Source organism: Falco peregrinus, chromosome 10 (assembly GCF_023634155.1).
Source record: "Falco peregrinus isolate bFalPer1 chromosome 10, bFalPer1.pri, whole genome shotgun sequence".
NCBI lineage: Eukaryota > Metazoa > Chordata > Aves > Falconiformes > Falconidae > Falco > Falco peregrinus.
In genome coordinates this window covers 13,613,375-13,628,676 of record NC_073730.1, presented here as the reverse complement: position 1 = coordinate 13,628,676, position 15,302 = coordinate 13,613,375, and the positions used below count along the sequence as shown (strand labels likewise).

Sequence of the window (15,302 nt, the reverse complement as noted above, 5' to 3'; positions counted from 1 at the left end):
GGAAGGGACTGAAGGAATCTGTCAAAACTTAGCGAAACTCTTAAGAATCTCTCAAAACAGAAAAATATTAAAAAGGTTCCTGGAAAAAGAAGCCATCCTCTAAAGACAATTGAATATGGCAAAAGTAAATGCCTAGAAATTAAGAGGGATCTGTAAGGAACATGGCTAGTCAGAAAGCATTCCGAGATTGCCAACAAGGAGTGTGTGGGTACAGAATAATTCTTAGCATTTTGGAAGGAGAAGCTTAAGGACTTCAGTATGAAATTAGCTACTAATAGCATATTTTCTGCAGAGGAAATAAAAATAGTAGAAAAGAAAGATCACACATATGAGTTTCTTAAAAACTGCAACTGTTTGGAAAACATGCTGACATGATACAGTAAGTCTTTAGAACTGTAATTGGGATTTACGACAATGGATAAGGAAAGTGTGATATTTTAAACATGAAAAAATTTGCCCAAGAGATTAGTTTCTGGAGGCAGGGGGCCAGAATAATTAGAAAGTGAAATGATAACATCAGTCCTTCTTGGAAAATCACAAAAGAAAAGTAGCATGTGTCCAAGAATACTAATGAGAAGGGGAAGTAAGTGTTAGAAAAGATCTAATATTCTGTAGGAGAAAAAATTGCAACCTTGTTTCTACTTAACAGGAGAACTAGGTGGTTAGGGCTTATAAGGATTTTTTTTCCCAATAACTACCATCACTGTTACCATCAGTTTAGAAAGTGATTTGTGGAACCATATGAACTGGTCATGCCCCTTGTACACAGTAACCAGTCTTAACCTTCTTTAATTTCTGTGGCATTTCTAAATGGGAGAGAGCTATAAGCAAGAACAATTTATTTTGTTCCTGACAGATACTGGAATGAATGCCAGTACCATCTGGGTGAATTTTTCTTCTGTATGAACAACAGCAGTAAACCTTAGGCATTAGTGTAGCTTTCTCACTTGACAAATCTAGAACTGGACAAAACTGAATACTACAGCTACTACCAGTATTGTATCAAAATCCCCTTCCTCCCATTTTCTCAAAACATTTTAAATTCAGGGCTCTCAGTATTGCCTGGTGGCTTCTTGGTACAGTGGCCTTATCCAGAGACATCAGGAAAGCCATGTCATTCTGTCTTTGGAGAGTGTTTTAAAATCTCCAAAGCAGGGAGAATGTCTCCTCAGTTCTCATGCAGGCCACAGGAAAAACAAATTTAGCCAATATATACCTTCCCTCTCCTTGTGCGTCATATCCATCACAGATAACTTCGTTGTATAGTCTGACAAGTAGAGGACTAGATCTGCCTGCACATTCCTGCATGCACAGATGATGCTGAAGGAGTTGGAAGAGCAGATGAGTAGCATTTGTGTTCTTCCTAATGTGTTGCTCTCTGGAGCTGGTTGCTCAGAGCAGGAGGAGGAAGACGGGGAAAGCTACTGTTGACTGCAGTATAAATACAGGCATTCTGAGAGGACAAATTGTACCTCTCTGCCCACTACAAAATTCCATAATCTAGTCCCTGGTGGCACCCACAAAAGCAAAGTTATTGCTTCATGAAATACTTTTTAATGATGATTGTGTGTTTCAGCCAATATAGCTTTTCATTCTTGAGTCCTTGAGATGAGAAAGACCACCTTAGAGAAGGGCGTGCTTAGTACTTAAAAAAAGATAACCATCACAGTCTAAATAAATGGGACATTCTGAGAACACTGATCCAGTCAGTATTTCCATTCAAAATTTTCTTCAAATGCATTCTCTTTTTCATTGAGAAGAGAAGGACAAGTGTATCTGTCCTCAGGCTAAAGTTGTATTTTGCTGCTTGAAACAAAGGACAGAACATTGCTGCTATTGTATGATTTATTGTCCAGCAGTGTTTTACACCAAAGCAAACACAGTGGATGTAATGGAGGATGCCACACTTCTGAAAGAAATGTTTCCCATAGTGGGATTCTGACTGAAAGGACTGATACAACTGCTCAAGGTTTAATTTATAGGAAGGTTATAAAACTAAAGTAAACCAGCCACTTCTTCTGCCCTTAGTCCTTAAACCTTCACACCCCTCAACAGAAATAATTTATGAAAGGAATATTTAAAATAGAAGCTACATCTTTAAATCAATAAAAATAGATATAGTGAATTAAACATGTTTCATAAATGAGTAGGAAATGAACATTAGAAATGATACAGATAACTCGTCCCTGGAAATGAGAGTTTATGAAAAAGATTGATGGCATAGAGTGGATAATGTAAAATGAGGTAGAGATCTTATTTTCCTTAAATAAACATTTAACCTTTTCCAGAGAAAGGGTCAGCATATTTCTAATTACATTTTTTTATAATAAAATCACAATCTCACAAAGAACTACAATCCACAGGCTAGTAGTTAGCTTTGCTGAACAGAATTTTTAATACTATTCTTCCATGAGCATTTATGTGTAAAAAGTCTTTTGTCTCTCCAAAACAACAATCTTCTATCTCAGATCATCACAATTAATAATAAATTTGTAAGATTTTGGCAAAAGTTAGATCTATGAAAATAATCATGGGGAACATAAACTGCTGTATAGCTAGTTTGAATTTTTTTTTTTGGATGCTGAAATTTGGTTTAAAGGCAGTTTTTCTGAAAACTTTGAAGAGCTTATGATGAAAATAATGTAGTGGGGTCTTTGTATTTTGCAATTTCTTGTACTTCTCTTGATTCAAATGCATTGACCAGCATTAATCAAAGTGACTTATACATAAAATTATTCTGTAAGTGACACCTGATTGAATGTTCCAGCTGTGGTACCGAGAAATACTTAAAAGCTCCTTAAATTGAAAGAAACTCCAAAGGTCTCAGAGAATTGCAATAGCAACAGTCACTCTAGGTAAGGACAACAGCAATCATTTAAAGCCACGAGGGTACCGTATGTAAATGTAAGGCCAGTAATTTGAACTTTGGATACACTTATTTTACTCTATCACTGCAGTGAAGATATTCACACTAGCTGACTTGAACTTTAACAGAATATGTATGTGGTTTTATGAGAAAGCAAGTCCAGAGGGCAAAGAAAGATCAGCAAAAGATGACTACAGCACAGAAATCTGAAGTCCTTGAATTGTGCTGCACGTATTGCTGATCACAGCAAGAATTATGGAAGGGAAACAAGGTAGACATGTATTGCTATACCATGTGCTAATACAGAGGTATTTATTTTGGCAGTGTATGCAGGACTACTATAGCAGAAGGTTATTAAAAACTATTTTAAACTTCTTACTAAAAAAGATTAGAATGCAAATTAATTATTTACCCTTGTGACAGCCACAACTGACTTTTTTTTTTTAATGTTGTAAGTGAACTTGTAATATCACAGAATGTAGAAATATGTGGTGCATACACAACTCCAGAAGTATTACGTGCAAATTCAGTAGAGGGGTAAAGATATAGCCAATCTCACTATTTAAGTGCCTTCCTACCTTAGAGGAACTTCTCTTATTCTTTGATTTTGGTTTCAGTATAGTTTTCTGGGCCAGAAGGGGCTTCCGTAAGACAGGAAACTTTAAGTTTTGGGCAATGTAATATGGAATATAGCTTCTCATTTACTCATGTACCCTTCAACTGCATTTTTGTGTGTCTAGTTCAACTGCATGTTTTACTTACTTACGTACTGTTGACCTTCTTAAATGGCAATGCCCATATCACTCCATATAAATATATTAATCACAAAGAGAAAGAAAAGCATAAGCACTTGCAGAATTTCTGTTGGGGACCGAGGTAGTGTCTGGGAGTCAGTAAATTCTTGCCTGTTACATGGCAGCTAGAGGTGGATGTAGGATTAGCCTTCAGGTTAAAGAGTCAGAGGGGAATTTGAGGCTTTTAAAAGACAAAAAAACAGGTGATCATATTCTTTGCTTGTGGCTAAAGCTGATCGTCACGGGAGATTGTTAACACATATGATTTTAATGTTTTGATAATTATGCATGTATTCAGAGACAGGATGGAAAACAGGTCAGTGGCAATCTTTGTATCTTGAGCTGTTTCTAGGATACATTCAAACAGGACTGACTATTGCTGCAAGGCAGAGAACAAGTCTATCCATGAATCAGATGTCCTCCATGTGGACAGGAATACACATAGGACAGAGATATGACTAATTCTTCATATGTGATGTACTTTATCTCAAAATCATCTAATGTGTTTCTTTCAGAATACTTCAATAAGGAGTAAGCAGAATAAGCAGTGAGGACTAACTAAAGAGTTACTGAAAAATGTATTAGAGCACTGGGAGAGTACTTATACTAGAATAAATTTACTTAGGGGGCAGACTGAGAAGTATAAGAATAATAAATACTTTACAGAACGTAAATTTGTTTATTCTACTGAATTTACTGGTAGTGCAAGTGGGCAAGGATATTATATCCTATGTCTGAAAAAGGAGAGATTTATACCAATAAATAATTATTTCTCAAATATACAAAATAATACAAAACCACTGTCATAAGTAGAATTCGGTTTAACTAAGAATCGTGGCTGTCAGTTAACTAAGAGTTGTCATGGACAAAATGGTAAAGAAGATGGATCACAGTATTTCTACATCTCCCATAGCAAAAACAATGCCCAGGAGATACCTCAGTATCTCATTAACAAAAAAATTAGAATTTCCAATCATTCTGAATTGACCAATCCAAGGACTTTACTAAAGTCTATGCATGTGATCCTTAGTTTGCTGCTGAAAAAGTTGAGAAATATAAATTCAGTCTTTATAGCTTTAGGGTAAGAACTGTGATGAGGAAAAATCAGAATCTTCTCTTCCAATAAAAAAAGATAAGAAAACAAATAATAAGATTATGTTATCACAATCTCCCAGTTGAAAACTATTATTCATGGTAACATTGCACTGAGAAGATATACAGAAAATGCCTTAGATATAAATCATCATTGTATAATAATACCAGTGTTTCTTTTTGCCATAGAGTTTTATAAAGTTCAGTATTTACTGAAGTCTTTTTAAGACCTGATGAAAGCAAACTAAAAAAAAAAATAAAATTGTATGAGCTCACAATTACTCTTTGTATACACTGGATAGATCAGTATTTCCTCTAGGAATGGACTTTAACCATACCCAACAAAGTCTAATCGAAAAATAGGAACAGAAACAAAGAAACCACTAGATATCTCAGATTACCTGAGCCATAAGAAGAGGATGTCACATACTGAGCCTTTTGACATGGTATCTTATAGTATCCTTGTTGTAGTCAAACTGGGGAGTTATGAACTAGATGGGTAGATTACAAGGCAGACAGAGAAATATTTGAACTGGTAAAGGGAGGTGGTTTGAAATCTGACTTGCAGCTGCTAATAAGAGGCATTGCTGAGTAGCTGATGTTTAACATCTTCAGGATAACAGAGCAGAATGACACATTAGTGGAAATCACGAGTCAGAGCTGCTGTTCAGAGGGGCTCTGAAATGCTGGAGGTATGGGCTATAAGACCTACAGGGGTCTCTGATTGCACTGATGATCAAGTTTCATGACCTGTTTTCTATAAAGCAGCTTCAGACTATTCAAGAGTTCATGAAAAGGTTTTTGTCATCTACTTAAGGATGCATTTACCATGAATGAGCAACTACCAAGTATTATTTTAAAGTGGTGTTGACTGATTGAGAGGTTAATATCATTCCCTGTGTTTATCTTCAGGAAAACAAGTTTTATTAGACTACGTTTCACTATGAATAGTTTTTTTTTTCTGAGTTGCACTTTTTTTATATATATATATATATATATATATAATTTCTACTTATCCATGTCTTAAAATAATTACCAGGAGGGATGTAACCTCTAAAAGAGTTATTCAAGGTTCTGATTTTGGCAGATTTTACTGTACTGTTGTCCTGAAGACATCCAGATTGGGGAACCAGAGCCATAGGGCAGATCCTGGGAATGCACTATCGCAGGGGAAGTCTGCACAGCCCTTTGCCCCTCTTATAAATTAATTTTTGAAAGTATGTTAAGTAACTGTTGTTCAAGATAAATCAGCTACCAGAACAGAAATTATGTCCAGGCTGAATAAAGGGAATACAGTGTTGTAACTGGCACATTGAACAAGGCTTTTTTTGTATCTGAAAAATAGCTCCTGATTTAAAAAGTAAATCACTAAGTGTATTAGAAAGGCTAACTCAAAAGAAAATAATCTGTTGAATGGTGCTGATCCCACAGGAAAGGTAATTTTACCTTGAAGCAACCACCCACAATTCTGAACATTCTTTAAAACATATATTGTAAAATAATTCGTTGGCTACGCTGAGGTGATAGAAGTAACTTTCAGGCTTAAAATTGCTTTTCAGAAATCTTTTCTCTGAATAATGTATTTCCAAGAAGCTTTCAATTCATTGTCAGTCTGAGTAAAATATGTGCAGGGCATATTATAAATAATTTAGGAGGTCACAGTTCTCCAAGAAAACTTAAGGACTTGGCAATTCTGATTTTGTTAACCTGTCATTTGTCATTCATTTCTACAATGATTTTATTGATGGAGTGATTTGAATCTGTGTTTTTTCTTGTTTAATATATTTGTGGACTTTTGTGATGTCTGAATTTATCTAATTTTTTTTTGTTAATAAGACACTAGATGTAATTGGTAGTTGATTTCTGCAAATATGAATTAGGTACTAAATATTGAAAGTTCCCTACTTTATGCTTCAGAAAAAGCCTATTTGTTGTCATATGCTCACCTGCTACTTTGCCTGACATGCACCTCTGCATTCTTTATGCAAGTGGCCAGAAATACCTGTGATGACTGCAAATAATACTGACCTGAGATCTCATTATCTGAGAACCGAGAATGCATATATCTACAGCTGTATCTAAATATTTCATACCATCTATTCTATGTACTCTTTGTTACTCAGTACAGTAACTCAGTGTTACAACTACACTTTTTTCTACATATATTCTTGTGAAAACCTCAATACCATATATTGAAAATGCACAGAATCTTATAAGGTAGAATTGTTAGGATAATATGTAAGACACTATACAAAATAAATAGGAAAGAAATGATAGCAGTAGGGAGGCTGAGACTGAACAGCCCCATTTAATATGAGTAAGCAAGCGTGTGGCAGGTTTGTGTTTGTGAGATCTCAGATCAATAATACTTCCTGTCACTACAGGTATTAATATAGTTTCAATATACTGAAGTTCTTATTTCTGTAAATCCAATTTTAAAACTGGTCCAAACTCAAATAACTTTTACAATTTCATATATGGAAAATCATGTAAGTACTTAGTTATCTTCTTGAAAGGAATACACTGGAACACATTTTAAAGTATTTTCCTAAAGGAGTGGCTCTAAAAAAGGAGGTCCATGAAAATCTCTATGAAACTGTGGGTTTTAATAATGTGCACGAAACCGTGGTTTTTAATAATGTGCACCAATAATTGAAGAATAATATTATTCACGGTGTTGTTAGGTTAGCGGTTATTAGGAAACACCTTCTAGAAGCTGGCCAGTAAAGATGAAGACTAGAGATCATCTAGTTTTAGTAAACAGAGGTAGCTAGACAAATTGTACTAACTTTCTTTGGCTGATAATATTTTTTTCCGTATTTATTAAAAAAAATCTTTCAGTGCTATTCCCAGTGAGACGGCCTTACGAATGGGGATAAGATAATCTGTACGAGGAGCCTTGTTATCTTGCATTCTAGTGTCTTGGTGTCTCTTTTAGACAGAAATATGAATTCTCCAATTCCAAGCAAAACTAGACTTCAAAAACCTTTAATAACAGGAATAAAAGAATGAATATTAAAATAGTAATTTTTTTTAAATAGTTTCAAGTGTTCTGATAAATTATGCTGCTGGTAAAATTTCAGTTGCCTTTAAGACTGGAGTCACTAATGAAAAAATCTGAAGCTGTAGTCTCTGTTTATAGTGAAGTGTCCTATTCTTGGAAGTAATACTGTGACATAAGGGATTATGTCCACGATCGGTCTCCTTTTTTTTCAGATACATTTCTTGACACTGTGCTGTGCACAACATTAAGAAATAATATCACAATTGTCTTTGCTTGGGCTTCACTATCACCCAGACATTGTAATATGAATCTTAAATTCATGAACAGACACAAATGCTTCCTTAACTAACTACTCGTGTTTGATTCCTGCATCTTGAAATGAGGGTAACTCCATTATTTCAGACAGTGAGGGGTATCAAGTGGCCATCAGTGGTGGATGGGTGTCCTTCAGATAGATAGATAATAATGTGCCATAATCAGAATTGTTAAAGTTGCAACTTTTTGTCCATTTCTAAATTGGAGGTCTGTGCAGCTTTCACTACAAAAGAGCCACCTTTATATTTCTGTTTCACTTATTTTCTTACTTCTTGGATAACATGCACTGTCCTTTCTGGTTAATATTCATTGTGTTCCAGTGCAACTATGATAAACAAAAGAATCAAATTTCTGAATTGGTGGTAAAGATAACTTAGTACTAAAGTAAAAGGAATTGTGTCTTCTAGAAAATTAATTTCTTTCTGATCTTAGGAAAGTGTCCCAGGTGACTGACTAAAGGAATGGTTACGATGTTTATCGCCTGTTTTTTCTTTTTAGCAAACTCAACAAAAACATCATTAATGTCAGCATGGAGTACATGAAGATTGATGCCGTGTACTTTGAGAGTTCTTAATAGATCTCCCTGTGATTGCATTAAGATAATTTCCTCTCAGAAAAGAAGAGTCAGTAAAAATACTGAAGGGGGAGAGTTTTGGAGTGGTTTTTTTTTTTTTTTTTTTTTGGTTGTGTGTGTGTGCAGGAACCCCCTTTTGAAAAATGAGGTCAGATCAGGTGAACAGTAAATTTTTCTGTTCTGCAGTTGCACCAAGTGCACACTTACTAGCTGACCATGTGGAAAGTAGTGCACACTGCATCCTTATGTTAAATTAATACAATCTAAGCCCTTTGATCTGTCAGAATTCTTGAAATACATAAAAATATTTACCTCTAGAATGTTTTCCTGTAGACTAGTCCAAGTATTTTAAGAGTAATACATACTGCTACTGTATTTCTGTTTTCTACTGGCTTGGAGGACTAAGAATTCTGCTAGTTAGGTTCTTAGGTCGAATGATTAATGTGTGCAGAAACATGCTTGTGTCACACATCTTGGTTTAAAAACATGTGAATAATAGATCTGGTCTGGAATACTGATGTATGTTCTTTCTATTTTTATCCCACTTAGGCTTAAATGCAAGAATTCCTGAAATTTTCAGTTCATTTCTATGTTTGAGAAGTTTTCCACCTGTTTCTGAATATTCTTCATGAAAACAATTCTGTATACAAACCCAGGCACACAAAGTCCTCCCTTTCTCTAGGTTTCATCTTAGGCAGGAAATCCACTGCCTTGTGGAGTGAAGCAGCAGGACGGAGTGGTGTTCTTTTGAAAGATGGTCTTTGAGAGAACTGCTCCCAGACTACTGCTGCACAGATTTACACAAGGCTTTTGAAATTTACCTGGCTTTCGGTGAAGATCTAGTAAGAATGCCTAAGTGATACGGGAAGCATTTTTGTTAGTACTACAGTATTAAAAAAGGGGATTTCAGTCAACTAGACTGGACCCTCTGTGAGGACTCCCTGTTCCTTTCTTAATAGGCCCCTTATGAACTTCATGGATTTGAGCTTGAAAGTTATAACTTAAATCTGTAGCCAACTGGAAACACCATTTTTAGAGCTATTGTTAAATGCTGGTTTAATAGCTCTTAGACTGTATTTCCTGTTCCTGACAGTCAACTTTTCTGCTTCAACTTTTTCTTCTTCACATAATTTACGATTTGTTCCTGCTTTATTGGCTTACAACTTGAACAAATACAGAAGAAAAGTGGACGTGCCCAGTTCCCTGAAGGCAATATACTTCTAATGGGAAATACTCAGTATATGTATACACATCTGTGTGTACATATACTTTTTTTTTTTGAGATTATATATGATGTATATAATCAGTGCATCAGTGCATTCAAAGAAGCAACAGTCATTAGTAGTGAACAACACAGGAATCTTTTTAGCTAGAGAAGGAAAAGGTCTCTTCACATAGCATCAACAGTTTTAAAAAGCCTTTAAAGACTGTGTGGCGTCTGATAACACCACAAGAGTTAGCAGTCATGCAGATGTCACATGCATGTTTTTGCATAGGGTTTTCAAATACCTTCATATATGTTACTTAAAATGATGTAGTGAATTCCTTTGTGATTTTATATAACATATGGTGGATGTGTGTCACTGAGTGTGGATGAATAGGAAATTATGTGAAGCATCTTTTTTTCTGGGACTCAAAGGTTAGAAGACACTGTATTGACCATTGCAGGAAGAACCAGTAGTGTTAACAACAGTCTTTGCTTTTTACCCATTGATTGAATTTACCAGATTGAGAGTAAAATAACTGCAATGACACCTGGGAGAGGGCCCAGGGTATATTGACAGCAACAGGATGTTCTTCAATGGCTATTGAATCATGTTGCTCAGAAATGGGAGAGCAGACAGGAAGCAAGAGTTGACCACATTCAGCAATTAATGATTTATAGCATTCTTAAATCATGCAGGCTAAATAATTATATATGATTTTCCTATTGACTGAATTCTAATACTGTAGGTAAAAGGGTAAATTAATTTCCCATATAGCCGAGATTTCCCTCCAATTTTGCAGTGCAAAGTAGTACTATGAGTCATATTTCCAACAAAAATAGTGTATTGTGGTAACCCTTGTATTTACATAGTATTCTTGTTATAAATTCTCACAATAGAGATTAATTTGTATTGCAAAGTAGCATTAAAGTAGCATGCTCTTCCTACTGACAAGTTCTTGAAATCTGGGGAAAAGTTTTTATTGGCTAGTTGTGTAGTCTGATTATGGGTGAAAATTGTAGATTTTTAAAATCTAGACACACAGCCATTTCAGAGATCAAAATACAAAGTTTAATTAAGCATTCAAAAATAGATTACTGGTTTCAAATTAACTTTTATTATTTAATGTTAATATTCCCAAACATCCTATTATCCCAAGCAATGAATACCAGATAAAGAGTTGCTTTCTGTAACTGTCCTTAATGATACTACACTTTGCTTATGTTTGGGATTGTACTCGGCAGTCTTCTGAAACAGTTTGGGTTTTTTTCTTCTGAAATTCAAATAATTGAAACCCAACAGATGTAGGACCATACAGCCATCATAAAAGTTAAACGCAAAAAGTTAATGAACTGCATTGAAAAATGAACATATTTTCCAGATCTACTTAAATGCTCAAAATTTAACTTCAAAAAAGCCATCTAGACTTTGAAAACCGCTGAGCTTGATTTCTATGTAGAGCAGCATTACATCACTATAAAATGCTCATTTGTTTATACTATGGTGATTATCAAATGGTGGCCAGCAAAAGCAACCCTTTTAAGAGAAGTCCGCTTTACATACTATGAAGGTCACTACATAAAACTCTAGGCTTGCAGAAAAGCAGCACAGAGATGCCACCTAGCAGTAACTCTTAGAAATTTCCTAGTATGTAATAGTTTCTTCTTTCAAGATACTGCATTTAAGTGTAGGAGAAAGGAAAGATTTTATATTCCAAGTCCTTTCCCTATAGCTGGCTTCCCTGCTGAATATCTAGCCAACCTGCCAGAAATAAAATTTTACTGAAATATATTATAATGAATAATTATATTTTCTTCCATTTTTCTATGTAAATACAGAGAGAAATTAGAATCACATTAACAGATATAATATTTAATAAGTCTTGTAAAATTGATATTCTGTAATTAGCACTGAGAGTGTTTAAAATTAATCAGTAGTGAACTGTCTTCCGTTTCTTAAAGAAGAATTTCCAGAGGTGGTCAATAATTCTGTAGCATGCTTAGCAGGGGGAAAAAAAGAAGAATAGAAAAGCATGGGCAATAAATTACTATGGTTGAAATAAAATCCTAATGTTCCAGAGGTTTAAGAATAAAGTACGTATATATTTTTGTTACATATTTTACCATAAGATGGCGATACTTAAACTCTTTACTATCAGAAAATAACCTGGTAAGTTTAGCGTAAAAGCCCTGCCATAATAAGAGTGCCTGTGGACAGCACGCTCCTGTCAGTGATGGCCTGGTACTATATCAAAGCTTTTTTTCCCAGGCATTATTTTAAAGTAGTTGATCAGTAAAATAAGTTATTACTTGAATAGTAATTATGTAGGACATGAATAGGAATGTATTGTGTGTACTTTGAAATGCCTGATGTGATTGATTTTCATAAGCTGAGTAGTTTGTGAGTGTCAAGGGCATGTAAAAAGTTGTCTGTATAGTCATGAGCATATTGCACAATTCTTTTTGGAACAGAGAGAATTTAACATCCCCTTGTTTCCTACAATTAATTTCATATGATATATTTGCTTCCCAACCTGCAGGGCAGAAAATCATTATTCCACTTCAATTTAGCACAAAGCAAGATAAATAACTGAGCAGTGCTTCCATTTCTGAAGTGGTATTTCACTCACAACTTGTACTTATTTGCTAAAAAAGCCCTGCAAACATTTTTACATGTCATTTTTCACAGGCATACAAAATCTGTTGTTCATAGTCAACAAAACTAAGTATCTGCCATGTGGCATCTTTTGTGTGCTTAATGTGGTGTAGCATCTTAACCAAGGATGGGAGTAACCATTTGATGTCATGTTCTTATTTCTGAAAATCCAGTTTAGCTCTGATAAACATCAGGCTTTGATTAAGGGCTCTTATTTTTGCATAACCTTAAGGACTTAGAGCTTTCTGGCTCATGACCCCTTGACAAAGTTAAAAGAACCTGCAACGAACATTTTAATATCCCTGGAAATGTCACAGAGAGTGATGAATAAAAGGCCGTTTTTATGCCCTCTGCACAGGATGCCACAGCAAAAAGGGCTAGAAGCAAAGTTTCAGAAGTTAATTTATGCCATTTCAGTCCAGTGGCTCATCCTGCGGATGGTGACAGAAATATGATATGGAGCATGTCTTCCCACTGTTATTTTGGGGCATATCTCTGACACCTGAACTGAAAGAAGAATCCTGCCAGCTGAAGCCTGTTTGCTGGTTATACTCTTCTGTGGATAGACAGTGATACAAGTTTTGCTTTTCCTGCTTTCCACAGTCTTTTTTTAAGTCTCTTAACTTTAACAGATGTGTTTATACACATCTATATATGTGTGTTACATATATATATGTGTGTGTGTGTAACAGAAGATAGAAAAATGAGTGTGTGGAAACCTGTAATTATAACGTGACCGTGTGTTGCTGTTCACCCAGATGTGGAACTCCTGGGTAGTGCCTGATGAGTCTCTACAGAAACAGCAACAGCTGATACTTTCAAACAGCTGCTGTTTAATAACATTGATATGATTACTTAGCTAATTTTATTAATCCTATATCACCTCCTGCTTTTTTGAGTTTTCACTGTATCTTACTGATAAAAAGCCTGTGAGAACACTGCAGCTATAAATCAGATTTCCACTGAATTGCTTTTTAAGTTCCATGTTGATATTTTTTAAACAAGAGGAACATCTCTTCCATATTGTTGGAAATGCAGTACCTATTTGTGTATGTGATTAATACCTTTATTTTAATGGAAAGAAACCTGCCAGAAGACCTGAGCATTGCCTCATATGGTAATAATGCCTCATAATGATACCTAAACAGTATCATTAAAATGACATTCACCAACAGACAATATACATTGTGGCAAAACAGTAAGGACCACTGCCGGTAATGGACTGCAATACTATATGAATGTTTTCTCTCGGTACTTTTTAATAACGCTGACAGTTACAAGACTGCATGTCACAAAAAGACAAATGAGACAAGTTGTACATCTATAAGATGCAGCACTACAGGCATCTGCAGGCCTAGGGGGGGGCTTCAGTCATTATTGCTCTTAAGTGCTATAGTGCAATTCCGATTTTTTTTTAATGGTTTAACCTAAAATCACCTTCACAAGCAAGGCTGCATGGCGAAAACACATTGTACTTTTGGCGTTATTTCAGTATCTGCTGTGATCGTTTGGTGACCCGAACGCGTTTGAAGATAGCGGAACGCTGCAGCAGCCTAACGGCGCTAAATAGGGCTAAAACCAGCGTCTGCACGTGACGCCTCCGGTTCCACTCCAAGCAAATCTGTTCCCAGCCGGAGTCCGTCCGTCCCTGCTCCCGGGGCCCGGCTGCTTCCCCGGGCTGGTGCAGGCTCCGGGCACCGCCGGCCTCAGCGCCTCGGCCCGGGGGAACGCCGTGCGCTCCCGCCGGGCACCGCCGGCCCCAGTCGCAGGCGCGCCCCAGCCCCGAGCCCCCGCCGGAACTTCTGCGGGGGGGGCCGGGGGCTCGGAACGGGGGCGCCCGCTGCAGCGTGCCCGCGCCCGCGGCCCCTCCGCCCGCTGGCACCGCGCCGCCCCGCGCAGCCGGTAAGCCCGGTACCGGGAACGGCCGCTTCCGCCACGGACTTTCCCTCCCGGCCGATCGGGCGACCAAGGACACGCGCCCGCCGCTGCCCACGGCCGCCCAGCCGCCCGGCGGAGCCGCTTCGCCTGCTACCGCATACGCCGTGCGCGGGCCGGCGCCGCCTGCCTGGCTGCGGCCACGCCAACTTGCGCACCGCGGGGGCGCCCGGCCGGCGCCTACCTTGGACGGGTCGAGGCCGGCCAGCAAGGACAGCAGCAGGAGGTTGAGGATGTTGGCGGGCGCCCGCATCCTGATCCCGGGGCTGCCTCTCCGCGCCGCTCCGCTCGGTCATTCACTCCGCTGCTGCTGCAGCGCCGGCAGCCGCGCTCTCTGCCCGCCCGCCGGAGCCCGAGTGGAGGCGGCAGCCGCCCGGGGGACGCTCATTCCGCGGGCGGCCTCGGCGCGGGGAGGGCGGGCGAGGACGACGCTGCCCGCGCTGCCGGCGCGGCTCCGCTGCCCCGTCCCACCCCCGCCCCTCCCCTCCGCTCCCGGCCAGCCCACCGCAAAAGTTTGGGCCCGGGCGACGGCGGCGCGGGGAGCGGCGGATGTGACATCACCGCCGCCGCGAGGGAGCCGCGGGCGGGGGGGCTGCTGCGGGGCGGCCGCGGGCTGAGGAGAGGCGCCACCCGGGCGCGCCGCGTCCCTGCGCCCGAACTCGGTGTTGTCCCCCGCCGGCAGAGGCTCTTTGCTCCGCGGCGGGCCCCGTGCCGCCGGGCGCCGCTCCGCCGCTGGCTGCGGGCGGGTAGCTGCGGCTCTCCGGCCGGGCGCACCTGGAGAGGGGCCGGCGGCTGCGGTGGGGAGCCGCGGCGGCGAGAGGGCGCTCAGAGGAGCGGTTGGTTTTTTTTTCTAGGGGATCTA

The 15,302-nt window shown here is 38.7% G+C and overlaps 1 protein-coding gene and 1 long non-coding RNA gene across 3 annotated transcripts in view; one reads left to right on the top strand and one right to left on the bottom strand.

Annotated features, from left to right (window-relative positions):
- Window positions 1–14,921, bottom strand: part of OLFM3 (olfactomedin 3) — a 66,020-nt gene extending 51,099 nt beyond the window's left edge. For both annotated transcript variants that reach the window (XM_055815361.1, XM_055815359.1), the window contains exon 1: window positions 14,625–14,921. Coding sequence is in view for 1 of the 2 variants with exons in the window: in XM_055815359.1 (XP_055671334.1) it covers window positions 14,625–14,693 (69 nt within the window). In the remaining variant the exon portion in view is untranslated. The remainder of the gene's footprint in view (window positions 1–14,624) is intronic.
- The window catches only part of LOC114012120 (uncharacterized), a 331,272-nt gene that overhangs the window by 193,506 nt on the left and 122,464 nt on the right, over window positions 1–15,302 (top strand). The gene's annotated exons all lie outside the window — the stretch shown is intronic.